General features: G+C 32.4%; 1 protein-coding gene across 1 annotated transcript in view; it reads left to right on the plus strand.

Moving 5' to 3' along the window:
- Positions 1-1,195: 1,195 nt before the first annotated feature.
- LOC149905218 (cyclic GMP-AMP phosphodiesterase SMPDL3A-like) overlaps positions 1,196-20,813 on the plus strand; it is a 33,705-nt gene continuing 14,087 nt past the window's right edge. Inside the window, exons 1-2 of the mRNA XM_090106258.1 lie at positions 1,196-1,371; positions 12,405-12,500. Coding sequence (XP_089962384.1) covers positions 12,434-12,500 — 67 coding nt within the window. The 5' untranslated portion in view covers positions 1,196-1,371; positions 12,405-12,433. The remainder of the gene's footprint in view (positions 1,372-12,404; positions 12,501-20,813) is intronic.

Here is a 20,813-nt window from a genome sequence, read left to right on the forward strand (position 1 = left end):
ATAGAAATCTAGCTTCTCTCGAGACTATGGGATATGACCTATTGATTTGAGGGATGACTGACCTATTGATTTGAGGTATTGCCTTCGATATACATCGGTAGGCCGCTTCCTTGTTTGGTTGGATCATAGAATGCTAAAACCGAGAGATTTGATTATGTTCGACTGACACTAATAAGGTACATAGATAAAATTAATTGGATACAATATAAAAAATATATTCTTACTGAACTGTTTTGCAAAAATTAGATTGGATGAAAGATTTCGTAAATAATACTGTAAATATTGTGTTATGATTTTGGCCGGCTCGCTAGCTTTTGTGTTGGTCAGGGAAGGCGAATAATAAAGTCCGTGCAATGTAAATTCGTGGTAAATTTCTATAAATTTTGTTTCAAATGCACAAGTGAATGTGTATAACTATGATGTACGCACAAAAGTGTCCGTTCGTCAAAAGATTAGGTTAAAGTCACATGAAAAGTGGTTAAGGAAAGTTCGGAGAAGTATCTGAGAACTCTTGGCGAGAGTAAATACAAGTACATGTCCATTTTGTTTCAGCTTGAGTTACTTTACACGACCGCATCCTTGGTACAGTGGTTGACGCGTCAGCCTAACACCGAGGGGTCCTGGGTCCCGGTGGAGACGAAGAAAAAAATATGTCTCGGTCTGGCAGGACACAGAAGGCTGATCCCTAAAGACTTGTCCCTAAAGAAAATCGATCTGTGCATCTGCTCCTTACCCCACTAAGGGACATGGGACTTCACTTTTACTATACACGATTACATGTAGTGTAAATATTAGGTACTGTAAGTAATACATAATGATAAAATCGTTTCACAAGTATATAGAAAGTCTCGATGCGTAATCTGCTACGAAATTGCTACGAATAAAAAGGGATTCAGTTTTAAATCTTGTAGTTGCAGATACTTAGGGGGCTAATTGATACAATCTTTACAAGATAGAAGAAACTCAAAAAAATGCTTTAACAATTTTTATTTACATTTAAACAGTTACAAAAACAGCTTTACATTTTTATAGTGCAATTTTCGTTTAGTTGCACTCAAAGTCTGTTCGTAAACTGTCTCATTCCGACAATGTAGCAGTTTCGAGCTTTCCGAAAACTGTCGAGGATATCAAAGTTGGAAAATGGAACAGAATGAAATCGTGGCTCAGTTCACAGTTGGCTGTTGAAGAGGAAAGACGGCTGGTTTTACCTCTTCCACGCGATCGTGCTAGTGCAAAAGTGTTTGGGATAAACGGCGATATAGTTTAGTTGGTGCTTATGTTAAACATTTAAGAGTGCCGTATGAATGCTGCTGCATAGTTGGTAAAAGATTGAATGACTGTATATTGATAGTATCGTTGTTTGAACCCTTGGTGAGTATTGTTTACAACTTGATTCAACATTTGTCAGTATTTTTTTTAAAGAAAACAATACTGTGTACAAAAGCTATACTGTATTAATGTTAGTTTTATTTGCGTTGATGTCTGTGAATAAGTTAAAACTTGTATAATATGTATTTTATACAAACGCAATTATAACATATTATCTATATCTAGCTTAATCCCGCGGCTCTGCTTATGCTTTTATATTAAGTATATTATTTATAATATCTTCATTGACAATTTTCATACAGAACTTACCTATTTATGGAACATACTCTTCATAATTCATACTCTTGTTGATAATATTACTAGATGGATTTCTTTTATTACTGCATGTGTCATTTCAATGGAGGCTCTCAGCTGTTTGTTTTTGTTTTAGGCTTACCATATTGATTTCCTCGTGATGTTTTTTTCACATTCATCCAATTACCAATTCGACGCTCCACTACGTTGATTTTCAATGTTTTTTTTTTAAATCTGTAAAGACAAGCACCAGAAAATATACTGATGTTTAATAATATCACAGATAAAAGAATTTAACAGTGTGATTGTCATGTGCAATTTATTTAAAAATTTTAAAACACGAAGAAAGCATATTTCACTATATATCGTATATACCTCTAATAAAAATATAGGTTATATAATATAGTTACTAAGGTTACCTATCAATTTAAAGAGTCTCTGCTATTGAACGTCGACTATTATTAAATGGTTTCTCAGAATTATCATGACTCTATCGAGTGGTTGGTTGGTTGGACTTTAGTATGGCGGCTTTTGTGGTAGCAGTCAAAGGGTAACAATTGGGTTGACATTTTTTTGTGCTTTGAAATTGTGACGCCAAATGTTGATCTTACTAGCTAAACAAGTAGAACTTTGTGAAATGCACTTTGTGCAAATACGTAACTATCACTGTCAAAGGATATTTTGTGGGTATGATGTTCTTTTAATTTCTTACATTCGTTTTTTCTATGTAATCGAACTCTATTCTGTGGAAAATCTCGTGTCTATATCATTGTCTTTGTCTATGTATGTATATGATGGAAATCATAATAATAAATTTCCGTTTTCAATTCTTAATTTGCGAATTACTAATAACATCAAGTAAGGAATTGATGGTAATATGATAGTTAGAGATTCTATATGCGATAAATAGACTAATCAGTATCTTTTTTTGACCTTTTTTTGTTTGTTTCTTGTTCAAGAATTTAACATAAACCTTATATCATGACAAAGGTATTATACTATTGTGATATAATATTACCTACTAGCATTCATAAAATGAACCAGCTAATTAGTTATTTATAGAAATGTATTTAAAATGGTACATCGACCTCTACATTCACATAAAAGCTGAAAAATCATACTTTTTAATACCTTTGGTTAAAATGTTTTAAAGCAGTAAACTAACAGTATTTTAAAATTTTTCAGTCTCAATTGAATTTGAAGTCCTTTTAATAAAACTGTTCAAAGTAATCCACTTTTAGTTTAGCATAAATAAAGTTCATATTTTAGTGAGCTTTTTTAAAATTGTTATTCTTAACGCGTAATATTTTAAGTGCATTTTAAAGATGCCTTCTGCATCGAACATTTTTGTTATCTTATTAAATTAAGGTAAATACTCTTGTTTTTAAATTAATTAGTTCACATTTTAAAGATGATTTGAGTACTAAGAAAGGACTTTCAGAAATTCACCGTAAAGGGGAGAAAAAAGTGTTCGATATTTCGGTGTAAACTGTAAATGTGAGTTCGTATGAAACTGTTCGTTCGTTCGTTTTTCGTTTTTTATTTAGCTCTAAGTAATAATATTTATAGGTATTTTATTCGTGTATTTTTAAGTTTGAAGTAAAACCTTTTTAAATACTAATTTTTAAATTGGATACTAAAAATAAATAATAGACATGAAAATTATCAAGCTATACGGGTTCTTATACAAATTTAATCAAGGCTCGGCTCGGCTGAGGTACAGAAAGAGCAGTAATGCTGTGGTCTTTGGAGATTTTGCGTGGCTTCTTCAAATGAATTATCAATATACTAGGATTTATTAAGAGCTGGAAGATGCTTTTTAATTTAATTACTATATAATGTCATAACTAAACCAACATTGTGTCCTAAACTACAATATGAAAATCTAATATCTCTAAAACGTAATATTGTATTTTAATTATACTTAATCTTTTTATAATTCATGTCTTTTTCAAACACACAATTTTACATGAATAGATAAAATATCTTTTGAGAAAGCAAGCACTTCTCGCCTTTTTCATTTAGGTCAATAACCTCGACGCAATCCGGTCTTCAATTTGCCAGCAATTTCAAATTACTAGCATTTCATTTTCGAACACATGCTGCTTTGAAGTTATTATATAAAGGGAATATGGGAAGATATTAGACTTTATAATAATATATTACTTGCAGAAGCGTTGGAAATTATATTCGATAAATGGATGCTTTTCCGTGGATTTTCCGAGTGATTTTCCATTTACAAACATGGTTTTTTTGTAAAGGATTATAAAATTCTGAAACAAATTGAAACAAAAATACGTGTTTACGGAATCTAAGCTATGTTTAAGGATGAATAAAACATAGATAAGTTTAATTTTAAAGTACTTTGAGTTGCTTCTCTATTTTTGTGAAGCAAAGTTGCGCTGTAAGCTGCAGTTTTACTGTATCAAGTTTTATAAGGATTAAGTTAGATCTAAGTAGATCAGACTTAGATAAATATATGTTTTCATCATCATGTTTTAATTTATGCAGTTATATACGTATTTATTATATACAATATCTTTCCTAGTGTGGATGATACAAAAAGTCATACTTTTGGATGTATAAGAAGGGTCAGAAACCACTGCATTAATCGGGTAATTAATAGGTTTGATATCAATTCAGGTTCAAGCATTTTCAATAGACTTTTGATAGACTTTTGATAGACTTTTAATCCAACAATCCTATTTGAATTATGATGACATTTAAAATTGGCAGTATTTTTGCAAACTCGCTGTAACCCGCGGCTACGCTTGCGTTGTTTTTTATCGAAGTCAGTTCTTATTATATATCTTTGCCTGCTTCATTCAAGTGTTCCAATATTGATTAATAGACATTTTAATATATGTAGTTTTGACTATTATTTTCATGTCAATCAGTACGTTTCATGCACAGAACAGTAAAAACATAATATAGAAGTGCTGTAATGTCTAATTAGTATGAAAACCAGTGTCGCCAAACCCACACATTTAAACCGATAGTTATACAGTACACTACAAGTAAACTATGCCTTTGATTGGACAGCTTAATTTGAGTAAAAACTGACTTAGGTTATAAATTCAGCATTTCAATATGTACCCTAACGCACCATGTTACGGTTTATTTTAGTATAACATCCCTAGGTATATTAGCTGTTTTGTTTCTCATTGCACAGAAATTCCAAATTCGAAAACATTCAGCTACTCCACAACAGAGGGCGTTAGTTTTCGATAGATATAAATTTGAAACGCAACACATAGAGATAAGGTTGAAATTTGTGTCACTCAACATTAATGACATTAACTTGATATTTATCTGATGCTATGCTCTGAGGGATGTCAGCCTTGTTATCGATAATTCACAAATAAATATTTTTTGTGTATTTTTTTTTCTTTCTTTTATATGAGTATAGTATAATGCGTCACATTTTGGAGTATGTTTATTACTACTAAGTACGTCTTTTTATATTATTATTATTAAATAAAAAACGGAATAGAATAGTATTAATCTATATTTACAAAATACAAACAGAAAATATGCATTATTTTAAATCTTGGAACTGCAGTAGGTTTGCTGTATCGGTGGCCTTTGTTAGACTGCTTAGTGATGTTCGGCATCCAGTTAACTCGTCACGTTGCATTTATCCATTTCTCTTTTAAATTAGCCTCTTTGGGAAATCTATAAATAAATTGGACAAATGAAAGCTAAGGAAAAATAAATAAAATTTAACATTTATGTTTGTCTTTTCTAAAGTATCGATACTGTCGATATGCGGCATAAGCATCACTAAAGCGACATTCGTTTGTTTATTGCAATAATATTCCAGAAAGTCTTGTTTGCTGTTCAATCTATAATAGTACTAATTTCTTACGAATTAAGGTTTATTTTGACTAGATATTTGTATACAATTTTGACAATTTACGACAAGCGAAGTTATAACATAAAATATAATTAAAATAAATAAAAATAAGACTTACCGATGGTATGAAATGCCTCCATTGCTGATATTATTTCGTCTGCTATCATTTTTGCACTCTAATACCGAACAACACGTCCTAATTAATGAATAAATATGGAAAAAAGGTTTGACAGCTGACAACCGACTCGAATATTTTTCTGCGCATAACTGAGAGCAAGTTAGGTGATCTTACCTTACTAGTGACACGTGGGCCACGCCCACATCACACTTCTATCTACTTTACTGTTCTGTGGTTTCATGCATAAAAAATTGTATAACATTGCGGTTGTCTACATGGCCCTAAATAATATTACCTTTTTGATGAAACATTGTTCTATAAAACAGTATTTTTAAAGGAAGGATGAAGAAATAAAAGCCAACTTGTATTGTATGTGTGTACAAGATTTATAATTGGCTTTTTTAATTTCCCTTGTTCGTTCGTTGTGAATTTCGTTTTCCTGCAATGTTGCGGTTTCCGAAATATAATAGAAGTAGTTATAAGATTTTTAAATGTTTCCATTCAAACAATGAAGGTGCATTAGTAACGCCAGCGCAATATGGTACGGGAATATATGCAGTGCATGTGTTACCGCCATAGAAATCTAAATAACAAGACACATATACTCTGTCCATTATATTATTTGCTTTTTGACAGCTTCACGCCTATAAAGGATTGTATTGTCTATGTTAAAATGTCATACAAATAATTATCGTTTTTCATGGACAGGTCCCGCCCACTTAGTGATGTCTACACATAATTATTCAATGATGGGTCGATAGATTATAATAATCGATAGAAATACTCTGTATATTATATCCAATACAGAAAATATCTTCTATTATGTTATATAATTTAAACGTAAAGACAACCAAATTGTAAGATAGAAACCAATAAATAATAAAATATTAGTTTAGTTTAGTTTTAACATACAATGCATAGATATTATGTGGTCTTATTATTACATATCTTATTAGTACGTTTACGTTGTAATTATTATTTACGTACCTGATTCGATTTATGTTAATATTTTGAATTTATAATTGAAATGGTATCACAATCGATAATCTATTGAACATCACTTCTGGTATCACCCGTCGAACTGTCAAAAAGCAATTCTTATAGTGGACAGACTATAGAAGTGCTATAATGTCATAATTCGTATGAAAACCGCTGTCGCCAAAATCAACACATTCAAACCGAAAGCTAAACAGTACACACAAGTAAACTATGCCTTTTATTGGACAGCTTGATTTTAGTGAAAACTAACTTATCTATTAAATGAAGCTTTTGAATATGTATCCTAACGCACGAATTTACGGTTTATTTTAGAATAACATCCCTAAGTATATGAGACTTTTTGCTCCAATACGAACAAACGTGATAATAAGAATGGTCGACTGTGTCATTCATTGTTATTTCGATTACTATGGTGACACTCGTAATACTTGTAAATATTCTATAATTTTAAGGAAAAACGGCATTATTTCTAAAAAAAAATATTTTCCGATGAAATATTATTCCTTTATAAGTATAATTACAACTTGTGGAAGAATTTCCGCAATGGGAATTGCTGAAACACACCATGTATACACTCATACGTCTCCAGAACAACTGAACAGTGACGAATGCACTGGTGATGTGCAAATCACCTGAGTGGCGACAAGGTCACGCACGCTTACGACTTCTAGTGTCTTGTTATTTAGATTTCTATGGTTACCGCTTAAGCGTTAGAAAATGATAATTATATACAGTTGTGGTACTGTTTATTACTTTGTGGATTATCTTGAGTCTTCACGTTTACTAGAATATTATGTGACGTCCGAAGAGGATTTGAAGCCCATAATCATAAGCATAATCGCTATATTAGAATTCTATATTAGAGTACTAATTTGAGCCAAATACTATTATGTCCGTAGGTTGATAAATAAAATTGATGTTAATAATAAAAGTTTGTTTAAATTATTATCATAAATGATTTGAATGTATGTTGCTATAGATATGGTTACTATTAAAGGTTCAATCATCGAGCGTATATGCAAATAATCGCATTTCGAAAATACAACTATCAAGCATTAGGTAACGTTACTAGTATAACTAACTTTGATCATTAGGAACGCGAAATTGAAGCAAACATTATCCTAGATTTGCGGTCTGGCTTCCGATAACTATTAGCGGAACTTTTAGTACAATTTGCAGGTTGTAGGATAGTATGTGTGTAAGGGTTCAGTTACGGATTAATAAAATGATCGAAATCTCGATATACATAGTATATGGCCTGCGTTCAAGCGGTTATGTAAAAATGACTGTGTGTATAGTAGTATATTGTTCAAAATATACTGAAGAAAATTTGTGTGCCTCAAAAAATAAATCCATACTAATATTATAAATGCGAAAGTAACTCTGTCTGTCTGTCTGTTACTCAATCACGCCTTAACTACTGAACCAATTTGCATGAAATTTGGTATAGAGATATTTTGATAGCCGAGAAAGGACATAGGCTACTTTTTACCCCGGGAATTAGGAAAGGTTTTATCCCGGAAATCCCACGGGAACGGGAACTATGCGGGTTTTTCTTTGACTGCGCGGGCGATACCGCGGGTGGAAAGCTAGTTCTATATAATAATCATATTTTGATTTCCATGTTAAATTGATTGTTGTCATGTTAGTTGATTTCCATGTATAAAAGCGCACTGAAACTATCGAGAGAAATGTTACCTATACGTATTCATAGGAATGAATTTAATATCTACATGTGTGTCTGTATTATTATTATCAGTATACTCAGTTCTCTATTTTTGTTGTGTTAGGTGAATTAAAAATTAACATATACACATAAAACTTATGATAAAAATTACCGATACCGCCATTTGCCTAACCAGTTTTAGAGGTAAGTCTTGGTCAATTACACGGCTCTATTTGAATGAATCCTTTATGCTATCTTTCATACAAAACTAGGTCGCGATTGTCTGTCATTCTTAATCGCAATTTCCCATCGATTTAATTAATGTTTCATTATTAACGAGCGCTTGCCATATGGCACTAATTGCGGCCTATAATAGATCAATCTTTGTCTAGTGAACCGATATATGATTTAAGGATGACGTCTTGTAGCTTAGATAGGCTACAGGAGGTTTAGTTATGTATGCTATTATATACAGTATATCTTATAATATACAAAGTGATACACGTAAATGTTTAAATGGAATTATTTAAACAAGACCTGGCGTGCCAGGTCTTTAGGTTAGTTATAACATTGTCTTAAGTACACGTAAGGTTACCAATTATAATAAGTATCAAGAATGTCATGTTATACTGTAACTTTTTGTGTTATGAAATGCATATCAAATGTACGCATGATTAACTGAAAATATAATTCATGGATATTAATAAAGATTAACTTGCAAATTGTTAATTGCAAATGCAAATTCATCATCAAATCATCGTCAACACTGTGGTTTGTTTATAAATTGCATATTAATTTACATTGTAGTTTGTTCAAGCTGCATGTCAATATTTAGTAATAATAATAGTACATAAAGGTAGTTAAGTCTAGTGTCCCGCCATCCTTTTGAAAAACAAACTAGTAACGAATAGGTAAATCTGCGAATACAATATTTACTAGTAAATGAAAATTTGACTATTAATTTATTTTTGTATTATACTTGTCTATTTATCTGTCTGTCTATTTCCTTTAAAATTTTTCAATATTATAGATGTCAAAAGCAGTGAAGCGAACCCAGGCCCTCTCTGTTATTACGTTAACGTGATAAGTAGGTACGTGGAGGCGGTTTAACTAATGACCCCACTTTTGTACCGGGGGCTTAAAATACCATCTCCTCGTTAAGCTTCTAAAACTCAAAGTCAAAAAAATAAATATTCATCGTGGCACAATACGAGGTTCCTCTTTAAATATATTTCTGCATTCACGTCGAGAGGTCGTAAGTATCATCATACTTGTACTGGGTCAAGATTTTAAGTAAAAAAAATATAACACAGTTTTAATAGCTTGGAGATAAAATAATTGATGTACCTATCTGTCGCCGTCATCTTGTGAATCTGCTAACTAGTTGAACGTTGGTTGTTTGGTAGTAACGTATGGTAAATCGACGTTCGGCCTAGTCATTAAATTTAATGTCGTTAATCAATCAAAAAACAGATTCCACCAGATGACTGTGACATATCTATATAGATATCTACACTAATATTATAAAGAGGAAAACTTTGTTTGTTTGTTTGTTTGATTGTAATGAATAGGCTCATAAACTACTGGACCGATTTTAAAAATTCTTTCACCATTCTAGGCTAGGTTTTATCCCGGAAATCCCACGGGAACGGGAACTATGCGGGTTTTTCTTAGAAAACGCGGGCGAAGCCGCAGGCGGAAAGCTAGTATCATATAATATTATAGAATAATTATTATACAGCAGTAATTATTGGGATTTTTTACAAAGATATTGAATATATTTACAAAACATTCTCCTTTGAATGAAGCTACATTAATACGTTGTACTATTTAATATAATTTGTAAATCTAAATACAAATTGAAGTTTTCTTATTTATTTTTACACGCAAACTTCGCATCAACGGTTTTAGTTTTTGCATATAATTGCAGTATCCTTTTAATGTATTTTCTTTTATTTTAAATCGATGCGTAATTATACACAATGTTTTTTTAAAGATGTTAAAAGTAATAAAATAATTCGAACCCAAGTTTTATTGAGAACGTTTTTACTCTATGAGTACATAATTATTATATTTGAGGCTCGTTCAGATAAATAGCTTAAATGTGTACTTTAAAGTTCTAGTTACGGTATGAATAATGCCTGGATAAAAATTTATCCTCAGAGGTTCCAGTCTGCTGTGTGAAAACATTAATCTTTCTTTATGTAAATGAAGATCTTCTTTATTGAATAAACCACTTTAAATTAATTATAGTAATAGATGTGACGGGAATTGATTTCTTTCATAGTACCTACCTACCTACAATGTACAATGTATGTATGTATTGTGCAAGCAAGTGATAAATTAGGTAATAGACAATAGGTAATTTGGAAAAGTATAAACGTACTTACTCATTTTGAGTAAAATCAACTAAATAGTAAAGTAAGATAGCATATTATGTCAGAAGTTAACCAGGATGCTAGAAGGTTTTAAAATAAGCTTTGATGAATAGGCATAAGCTTTTTTATTTGCCTCGTTAATAGTCAAGTTCATCTATCTAAAATTGTCTATTATTAAAATTGATGGCATCCTCGTAAAAAAGCAAAGCTAAAATAAATTCACATAAAAATTGACGATTGTCTGAACAGAATCGTTTTTTCATCATTGTTAATGAACAATTGGCGAAATCTAGAATTAATGACGTGTAAAATTAGCATGTTTTTTTAACATCATCGATTGTCCAACAGATGTAGCCTTGTCTGTGCCTTTATATTGCACAAGTTATGACATTATAGGTGGGTCGATACCGATCGAGCTACTTCGAGCAGAAATTGCTTCGCGAGGCTGCTCACTCTGTGTATTTGCCTTTTCATCCAAATTTGTTTCCGACATTTTCAAACTCTCAAACTTACAAAAAGGCGACTCGCTCTGAGCCTATTTTTCTACGTTTATGCGAATTTCTGAACTAAGACCTAATTAATTATTTCATAACAAATGTCACTATAGACTTCACTATAGATATACATGATTCGCTATTATTACACTGTATACAAGAGATCGTCTTAAGAATTAAATTAAAATAAGGGATTGATGCTATAAGTAAAAGCCATTTAATTTGAAACAGATATTAATTAGAAAAAATTTCAATTAAGAAAAACCTTAATTTTTGAGCCCGTTATAAAATAAATAAAATATGCGTTACCAATTCTATGGAATAGCCCTCGTTACTAAGAGGAAAAAATATATTTCTGGTAAATAAAAACTGTTCTATGAAATTTTATTTATTTCAAAAGGCGATATGTTTTCATTTTTATAACATGATTTATTTTTGTACGTCAATGTTTAACAAGGAATTTTATATCTGTGGAATACTTTAACAATGTTATTCAATTTATAAATTCCGGGTAGTAATACCCGGAATTTAGGTAGATATTAAAGCTAGAAGACAGGTCCAGGAATCCGTATATTGTTATACGGAATCAACTACGGAATAGCTATGTTATTCCTTCAGTTCACTCAAAAATATATCAACTGATACTTACGTTCACTACTCCGTAAGCTGTACAATATAAGTATGAGAGAATATCTGAATCAATTCTAGAAATGTCTAGATTTTGTTCAGGAAATTGGATTATACTACATTCGCATGCGAATCGCGCGATTCAGACCAAGTGAATCTATTTGTTATATGTTCCCGTTACCGTAACTTTCCAGCTTTTCGCATTAAGTTGCAATGGTTGGCGAGGGGAAGTTTAAAATTTTTGGATAAAATTAAATTGCTTTGTAACGAACTCGGCGTATTGTGAATGTTTGTGTACTACGAACCACAAAGTCGTGCCTGGATTTACTTAAGTTTTCTGTGGGTTTAATTTTAGAGGCTCTTTGATGATATGTTTGTTCTTGCTGGGGGTCAGCCGCTTTGTTTGCGTTATATCCTTTATATAAATAGCGCTGCCCCTTCACGAAATGTTATAGTAAATAGCAATAGGTAATTGTTATAATAATTTCAGTTGTGATTTCAGTAGGTAATTGTTATAAGGATTTCAGTTGTGATTTCAGTAGACTTTCCGTAATCTAAGATTACCTAATATACCTACAATTTGTTTGACACAAAAAAGAAGATACAGATTTAATAGATATAATATTTCTTCTTTTCTTTTCAGATGCTGAAAATGACGTAAATGCCGCCAAAATGAAGATGAAGTTGTTGTTGATTTTCTGCTGCATCATTCTACTAACATGCGCTCAAGGAAAAATAGGTACGTTTTCATTGTTATATGTACCTGCAACCATGGACGTATAAAAAAAGACGGACGCCGTATTACGAACAAACAACGTGAAGCCACCATAGTAAGCTAGCGATCGTGTAAAGACAATAAACACGCACACACTCTCACCATAGTAAGCTAGTCGGCCGCCATTACGTCGTGAACTACCGACTGATTAACTGCGTCACTGTTTCACAAAAAATATTTAAAATGCCGTCTTGCGTGGTTAAATGGTGTCGCAACAGTGCAATTTTAAATAACAAAACACAAGGGATTACATTCCACAGGGAAGCAAGTTATTTCTTTTATGTTTTAATTACAAAATTATTACGACAAAATTTATAGAAAAAAATACAGCCGCCATTGTCATCAGGACAGCTGTTGCCATGGCAACATGGCACACACACACGGATGTTTCGCCGCCATTACTAGGCTTCACTCAATGTTTAGGCGATATACCGTCCGTCTTTTTTTATACGTCCATGCCTGCAACCATATTTGTTTTTTTACTACACTTCCTAACGCCTTCGAAAATCCAGCCTCGCTAAATACGAAAATAAAGGAACTCATAAAAAAAAAACAAGGAAGGAAAAAAACAGCATTGTGGCAAAGTAACGCAATGAATATTCACGGTTTTAAATTTAACCGCTTCCTTAGCCCATTTGTGTGCATCAGAAAAACACTTAAGATTTTAAGATTGCGGCGAAGTTCTTCGAAGCAAGAACTGTATCTTTATTTATGTGTAGCCTACTTAAAAGTCTTGACTGAGGTGTCTGAATAAGCTGCATTCAGAAAGTTCTAGACCATAGTTGAAGCTGTCAGTTTTCATAGAAACGCGTGTCAGCCTTTTCACGCGCGTATTCATTATGTATTCTATATAAGTATCATGTTTTATTTAAATACCTTAATTTATACTAAGTATATCATATTATGTGGATTGCACGTAGCCTTTTCAATTTAGTGTATGTACTTATTATATCACATGAAAAAAACTTGTGCTTATTATCGCTCCTGTGGTGGAAAATTCCTACCAACGATCGCTTATTTCGATTAAGACTAGACAACATCAGGAGATATTATAGATATATACTCATATTCAAACTTTTTGTTATGTCAATAAAGTTTTATTTTATTAAAAAGCGCAAAATCGTCGAAGCACCATGGAGTTCAAATGACGACACCGTCTTGATTTACGAACCAATAACATTTATATGGTTAGAATTCGGTCACCAACTTTAGTCGAACATCATTTTTCATGTTATCGAAACTATTTTAAATTTTGTTTAAATTTATGAAAACCAAACCAATGCTGTTTGTTTTAATAGCAAATGTAAGTGCAGATATTTTTTTCGTTTCATCAATATAAATATTGAAACTGCCATTTGTACAACTAAATATTTATTAATCCATCAAAATCCAATTAAAACTACAGAAATATCAATTGAATATGGTGTTAAATAAATACATAGGAGTAAATAATCGGAAACAAATAATATTTTACAATCGAACGGAACAACAAATATTTTCACTAACCGTTTTATTATAATAACAACTTTCATCAGTAGCAAAGATAAATATTGAATAATTATTTAATCACAAAAGTGTATTTAAGTTAAAATTAATGTATATTTTACTAACAATGCTGTTTATTGTTATAACATCCGATTAAACATAAGTACATTAAATATTATAAGCTTAATATTTATATTTTTGGTTTTATGGCATTCAAATGCTTTATAAATATAAATTTATAAAGAATAGAAAAAATTAAAAATTTATAAAGAATAGAAAAAGAATATAAATTTATATTATAAGCTTAATATACAAAACTAGCCGCTCCGCGCGGTTTCACCCCCGTGGCTCCTCTCTTGTTGGTCGTAGCGTGATGGTATATAGCCTATAGCCTTCCTCGATAAATGAGCTATCTAACATCGAAAGAATTTTTCAAATCGGACCAGTAGTTCCCGAGATTAGCGCGTTCAAACAAACAAACAAACAAACAAACAAACTCTTCAGCTTTATAATATTATAACTATATATATATATATATATATATATATATATATATATATATATATATATATATATATATATATATATATATATTTACATCATACAATCTTTTTGGCGTCATGCACGTCGTGCATCATTACGACGTCCCCCAGTTCCCCTTGCTTTTTTTAACATGTGTTAATGAATATTGCTTAGTTTTTCGATAGCCAGCTCCGTGGGGTACGTCATTTTCGAATAATTTAATTTTTCGCGATATTCTTCTTGCGTTCGTGCCGCAACATTTTTGAACCCCGAACCATGCTCATAAATTATAGGCGTCCTGGATATATTGATCGTGATTTATCTATCGCATCGACTATCTAGCGTCCTCATAGCATGAACGGCATATTTTGTGAGTGCGACGTTGCCAGATTTCGGTTTCTTTTATTAACGCTTGTCTTTTCATTTATACTAATTTCGTTAGACCTATACATATACGGATGCACATTATTTTTATATCATTTATTATTATCTATCTACACTAGTAAGTAACAATGGATTTTGATAAAGTTTAGTACACAAATAGTTAATAAATAATAAGAGAAAGAAAATTAAGCTCATGTCTGTAATTTTTACATGAAAAATCGCAGGTAGTTGCTAAAATAACAAGCATATAATTATGTACATGTTTATCTAGTCTATTTTTTTATAAGACAATTAGGTAGGTAATAACTTTATTTGTGAACCAATATTATATATGGACGTCAAATATTATATACGGACGTCCAATATCTATATACGGACGCCTAATAGCTAGGTATATACGGACGTTAAATAACCTGGCTACTTGTAAAAATGTGGCACTATTTTTTTTGAAGTGAAACTTCTTTATCGGGGTGGGAAAAAAATTTAGTGTAACATTTTTTCGTTACGCGCCATCTTCTTATGCCTACCACGCGTGATTCGACGTATTTCTGTAAAATTGCATATAGTAAAATATTTTTTGAAAAATAAGGTCATAAAGAAGTTTCACTTCTTACGTGTGTACACTAGTACACGCACACATTTTTTTTTTATAATCGATAGGCCATCGTTTGACCACAATCCCACCTGAGTAAAAGCGACGATGCGGTCTACTTGGGTACACGTCTGCCTAGGAGAAGCCTATTCACCCTAGCTTTGAAGAGGTCCAGGTTGTATTGCTCAGGAAAAATAGTGGTAGGGAGTGAATTCCATTGTTTGGCTGTTTTAATTATGAAAGAAGACTCGAAGCGACGAGTTCGAATGTTAGGGATATCCACAATGAAAGGATGAAACCCCTCGACACGCTTCGAACTACGATTGAGGGATAATTTACTATTTAAGGCAGTACTGTTTGGCTACAAGCTACTGTATGATGGAAATACTGTTACCAATCGTGTTGCATCACTTGCACCATATTGGATTATTCTCATTTGTCCCCACAGATTTTTCCGGGATCAATGGGAATTATTGGCATTTAGTAGGAAGATATATTTTTAGAGAGAAGAAGAGAGATTTTGAGAATATCCCACTAGATTTGAATTGAACATTCGTATATAGCAATTGGACGTCCGTATATATAGCTATTGGCCGTCCGTATAAAGCTATTGTACGTCCGTTCAATATAAACATATTTACTACTAGGTCTCCGCCCGCGGCTTCGCCCGCGCAGTCAAAGAAAAACCCGCATAGTTCCCGTTCCCGTGGGATTTACGGGATTTCGTCATTTTCCCGGGATAAAAAGTAGCCTATGTCCTTTCTCGGGTATCAAAATATCTCCATACCAAATTTCATGAAAATTGGTTCAGTAGTTTAGGCGTGATTGAGTAACAGACAGACAGACAGAGTTACCTTTGCATTTATAATATTAATAACTAGCGGTCCGCCCCGGCTTCGCCCGTGGTACATATTTCGCAATAAAAGGTAGCCTATGTTCTTTCTGAGGGTCTAAAGATTATCTGTGCCAAATTTCATCAAAATCGGTCCAGTAGTTTATGAGCCTATTCATTACAATCAAACAAACAAACAAAGTTTTCCTCTTCTTAATATTAGTGTAGATATAGTATGGATGTTGTTATTTTAACTGAAAGTTACGATCGTGGTCTTTTCGCTTTAAATCTTATGGCTTATAAAGAATTTCACCCACGATAAACACTACTGTTCCGCTACCGTCGCTTAAATTTCCTCCAATTTGGTAACATTTTTCATAACTGCTCCACTCCTATTAGCTTTAGCGTGATATTATATAGCTTATAGACTTCCTCAATAAATGAGCTATCCAACACTGAAAGAATCAAATCAATCAAATCGTACTAGTAGTTCCTGAGATTAGCGCGTTCAACCAAACAAACGAACTCTTCTGCCCCGTAGGTGATAGCTTGATAATATGTAGCCTATAGCCTGACCCGACCTCTTAGTAATATTCATGCATAATTTCAAGTAAATCCATGCATGAGTTTATCCCGGACGTACATACAGACAAACAGACAAAAATTCTAAAAACTATATTTTTGGCTTCTATATCGATTGTAGATGACGCCTCAAGTATTCTTTTAAAAAAAATCCAGTAACTGCACGTATTTTTTTTTTAAACTTTCACTGACTTTTTAAAAGTTTTTAAATAAACTCGGGCTCCTAATGATACGCAACGCGTACACCTCCTACGGCGAATATATTGTTATAATTGCAGTCAGTGGTAAATATTATGATTGTGATCTATTGTTGCGAACGAGCTGGCAACGTCGCAGTTGTGGACGCCAAATACGCGGAGTCGGAGTCAGGAAATCTCCAAGTTATACGACTGTAAATATACGCGCGACAGCAGCGCCTCATCTGCGCTAAGATTTTTTCTGGAACTTTTTAATATATTATTGCAGCCATTTAAGCGATATTTTGGCATCTATCGATATTTGTCCTACGGTTTGTCAGGACCAATAGGACGTAAATGCCACTGGCTATCAAAGTGGCGTCCAGTATTCGGACGCCAAAAGCAGGTGGACGCCAGTTTAAATGCATTTTTGTCTTCAGAGGACGGCTGTTTGTTTGAGGGATAAATATATATATATTTATACAAAATAAGTAAAGATATTAATGTAGTGATTCTGTGTGAGTTGGGATTTCTCAGTATTCCTACTAGAATATATGCTTTTTATTCGGGAATCAGTGAGCCGTGGGCTGTAACTAATTTTATATTATAATGCCTACTTTACAAATTAGTTTAGTTCAATCGAAAATATACATAATATCATAATAATGTTAGAGACTCTTGGATAAAGAGTTGAGTTTGTTTCCTTATTACTTAATTTATTAAGTAACAAGTTATGATAGCTGAAATTATGTTGAACATTATTATTCTTAAATTCTTGGAAATGTTTGATAAATAATGAAAAGCTGAGTATTTCCTACGTGTGCAATTATTCTTCATCTCAAAATCTTTGAAACTTCGGAAAACTCGTAAGTAAGATAATATATGTACGTCGTATACCAACATTGAAAGTGTGAACACAATTTTCATATCTACCTTATTTTCTGCATAGATTTCAATTCCATTCCAATGGCTAGGGAGACACTATCATGTAAAATCTACCATTTAAAGTATTTTTGAAAGTGGCTAAACTGTTGTGAAAATGATTCAAGTGACCTGTATTTGTAGACTTCATTTTAAGATTCCTATAAACCAACAGCTCAACTGATTTTGTACGTGGCTTCCGTAGCACGTAGGCGGGTGGAACACCGCTATGTCACCCATCAATAGACTGTAGTTAAGAATTAGAATTAAACATTTAAAAAACATACCTATTCAACTTATACAGAAACACGTAAGGTGCATTGGGGTAATTACGGCCACGGGGTAAATACGTATATGTTAAATTAATTCGTAACTATCGATAGATTAAGCAAATATGTATGCTAATAATATCAAACCTATATATATCTTCATGCCCTTCCTTCGCGATACGATAAAGCGATGCTCTAATAGTGGTATTCACAATTTTCTGAAATTACCCCTCATCCGAAATTCCTCCAATGCACTATAATAGAAATCCGTGTCTGAAGATTTCCAAAATCAATCGTGATAAAAGTTCTTAAGAGCAGATTATTCGCGAGATTAAATCAATTTCTTGTATCATGAGGTACAAGGTAAATTAAACATATATTATTCTGTCCAAACGAAAATATATGGTAAATGTATAAAAAGCAGATTTATAGCTAGAAAGCAATCTCATCGAGGCAAACTAATTCAAAAGAACAAGTAAGTAAATTTATTACCTACTCGCTCTCGCCCGGCTTTACCCGGATTAAAGTTAGATAAAGTAAATTATGTATTACAGAGAAAAATCTTGTTTGGATAGATAGTGTTTGTACGTCGATTGCTAGTGTTAAACTGAAATATGCAGAGGTATATACGTAACAGGATTGTGGCAAAATGGCAAAAAGTAGTTCTTTTTGAAATAAAGGAGGAGCGTTAGGATAATATATCGATTTATCGATATAAAAGGTGACTTACAGATTGACAAATATATCAATGCACAGCCCAAACTCAGTAGTTTGGGCTGTGTCTATCTATGATATACGATAGACACTATGATTTAGACATCTACTAATAAATAATTTTGTTAAATTTTTAAATGAAACTTTATACTATGAAAATTTATTTTGACCATGCGGGCGAAGCTGCGGGCAATAGCTTGTACTAAATCATTAGCGTTGCATGTTAGCAAATGAGTTACAACTTTCTCCAGCATTCAACACTAATATACGTATTTGTCGAATACAAAACTGTTTCCTGAAAATACAAACTTGTAAACGAGATGAATTTAGTGCATGTAATCCTGTAAGCTATTTTCAAGCGGTTGCTACTGTTTGAAAAAAGTTTCTACTGAGTTGAAACGAGGTTCGAAGTAATTAATTATAGTTCTAATGTAGTTTTCGAAATTGCCTTGTTACTATAAGCCTTAAATATACCACGAAAATGGAACTAAAAATGGTCCATCAGGGAAAACGGCGGTCGATTGATTCTTCTATTCTTCTATTGATAAATACTTTTCATGGAAATCTCATATTCTTAATCTTTCGGATAGGCTGAGGGCAGTTCTTGTTAAATTTCATCATCTTAGTTTTATTTTAGATAAGGCCACTATGTATATTGTGTACTATGCATTGACTGACTCACTGCTTTCTTATGGATTGGCTAGCTATGGGCGCACTTTTAAGACTTACCTTGATAAAATAAAAGCGCTTCAATTAAAATTTATTAAAATATTAGCACATGAAAAAGTAAAAATCCGCTGTAAAAAAAATAATGATTATAACTATTTGTTTGTAGAGTGCAAGATGCTGCCTGTTCATGAGAAGGTAAATATGTTAATAGCAATGGAACAATTTCATAATGATGAATTTAAAATCTGTATTAATAAAACAATGTCTTATAACTTAAGAACTAAAAATGTATTAGAAGTGCCACACTATTGTAACTACTATGGGCAGAGACATAGGAAGTACTTAGTGCCAAAACTGTTTAATAGAATCCCAATGAAAATTAAGGAAAGTGATAGGAAGGATGGAATTATTAGGAAGGAATTAAGAAGATATTTTTTAAATGCATTTGAGAGTGAGTTGATGTGTTGATGATCTGTGGCCGTTGAAATGTAACATTGTTAGCTGTTAGAATATCAAAGTGTTAAATTAAATTGTAGTGTTTTATAAGTAAAATGGAAGTACATATTTTGTAAAATGGAGCTACATCTGCCAACAAACTGTTTTACAGTTTGGCAGAGTATTGTGATAATATGTATATGTGTCTTTGGTTCTGAAATAAATAAATAATAAATAAATAAATTCTACATTTGGGGTATTGCCGCCCCCGATCTGAATCTCTCGAGATTTCTATGTTACGGTATTTTTAGCTGCCGAGAAGGAGATTTAGCTTTGTTGGCCAAAAACCGTGCATTATTAAGTTATTGTAACATTTATTCGTATTATATTCTTTCTTTATTGCTCTAAGAATTGAAAGGTTTTACCATAAGAAGACATGAAGAAAATATTCTAAATAATTCTTAACATTTAACAAAAGCCAGGAACCCAACAAAAAGATTATGATCAAACCACAGAGGTTGTTCCCTCTGAGAATCGTAATCGTCGTAGTCTGCACTTGGCACATACGCCGGTTGATAATAATTTAGGCTTGCTAATCACAGACTTCCTCCCTTTGTTGGAAGCTTGATTGATGATACCGCTTGTATGTGTGTGTGTCTTGTGTTCAGAATGCGAGTGTGTGGGTCATTGTTCAAG

This window comes from Colias eurytheme, chromosome 10, assembly GCF_061535395.1.
Source record: "Colias eurytheme isolate Ceu_HAF_F1 chromosome 10, ilColEury1 Martin Lab GWU primary, whole genome shotgun sequence".
NCBI classification, from domain to species: Eukaryota; Metazoa; Arthropoda; class Insecta; order Lepidoptera; family Pieridae; genus Colias; species Colias eurytheme.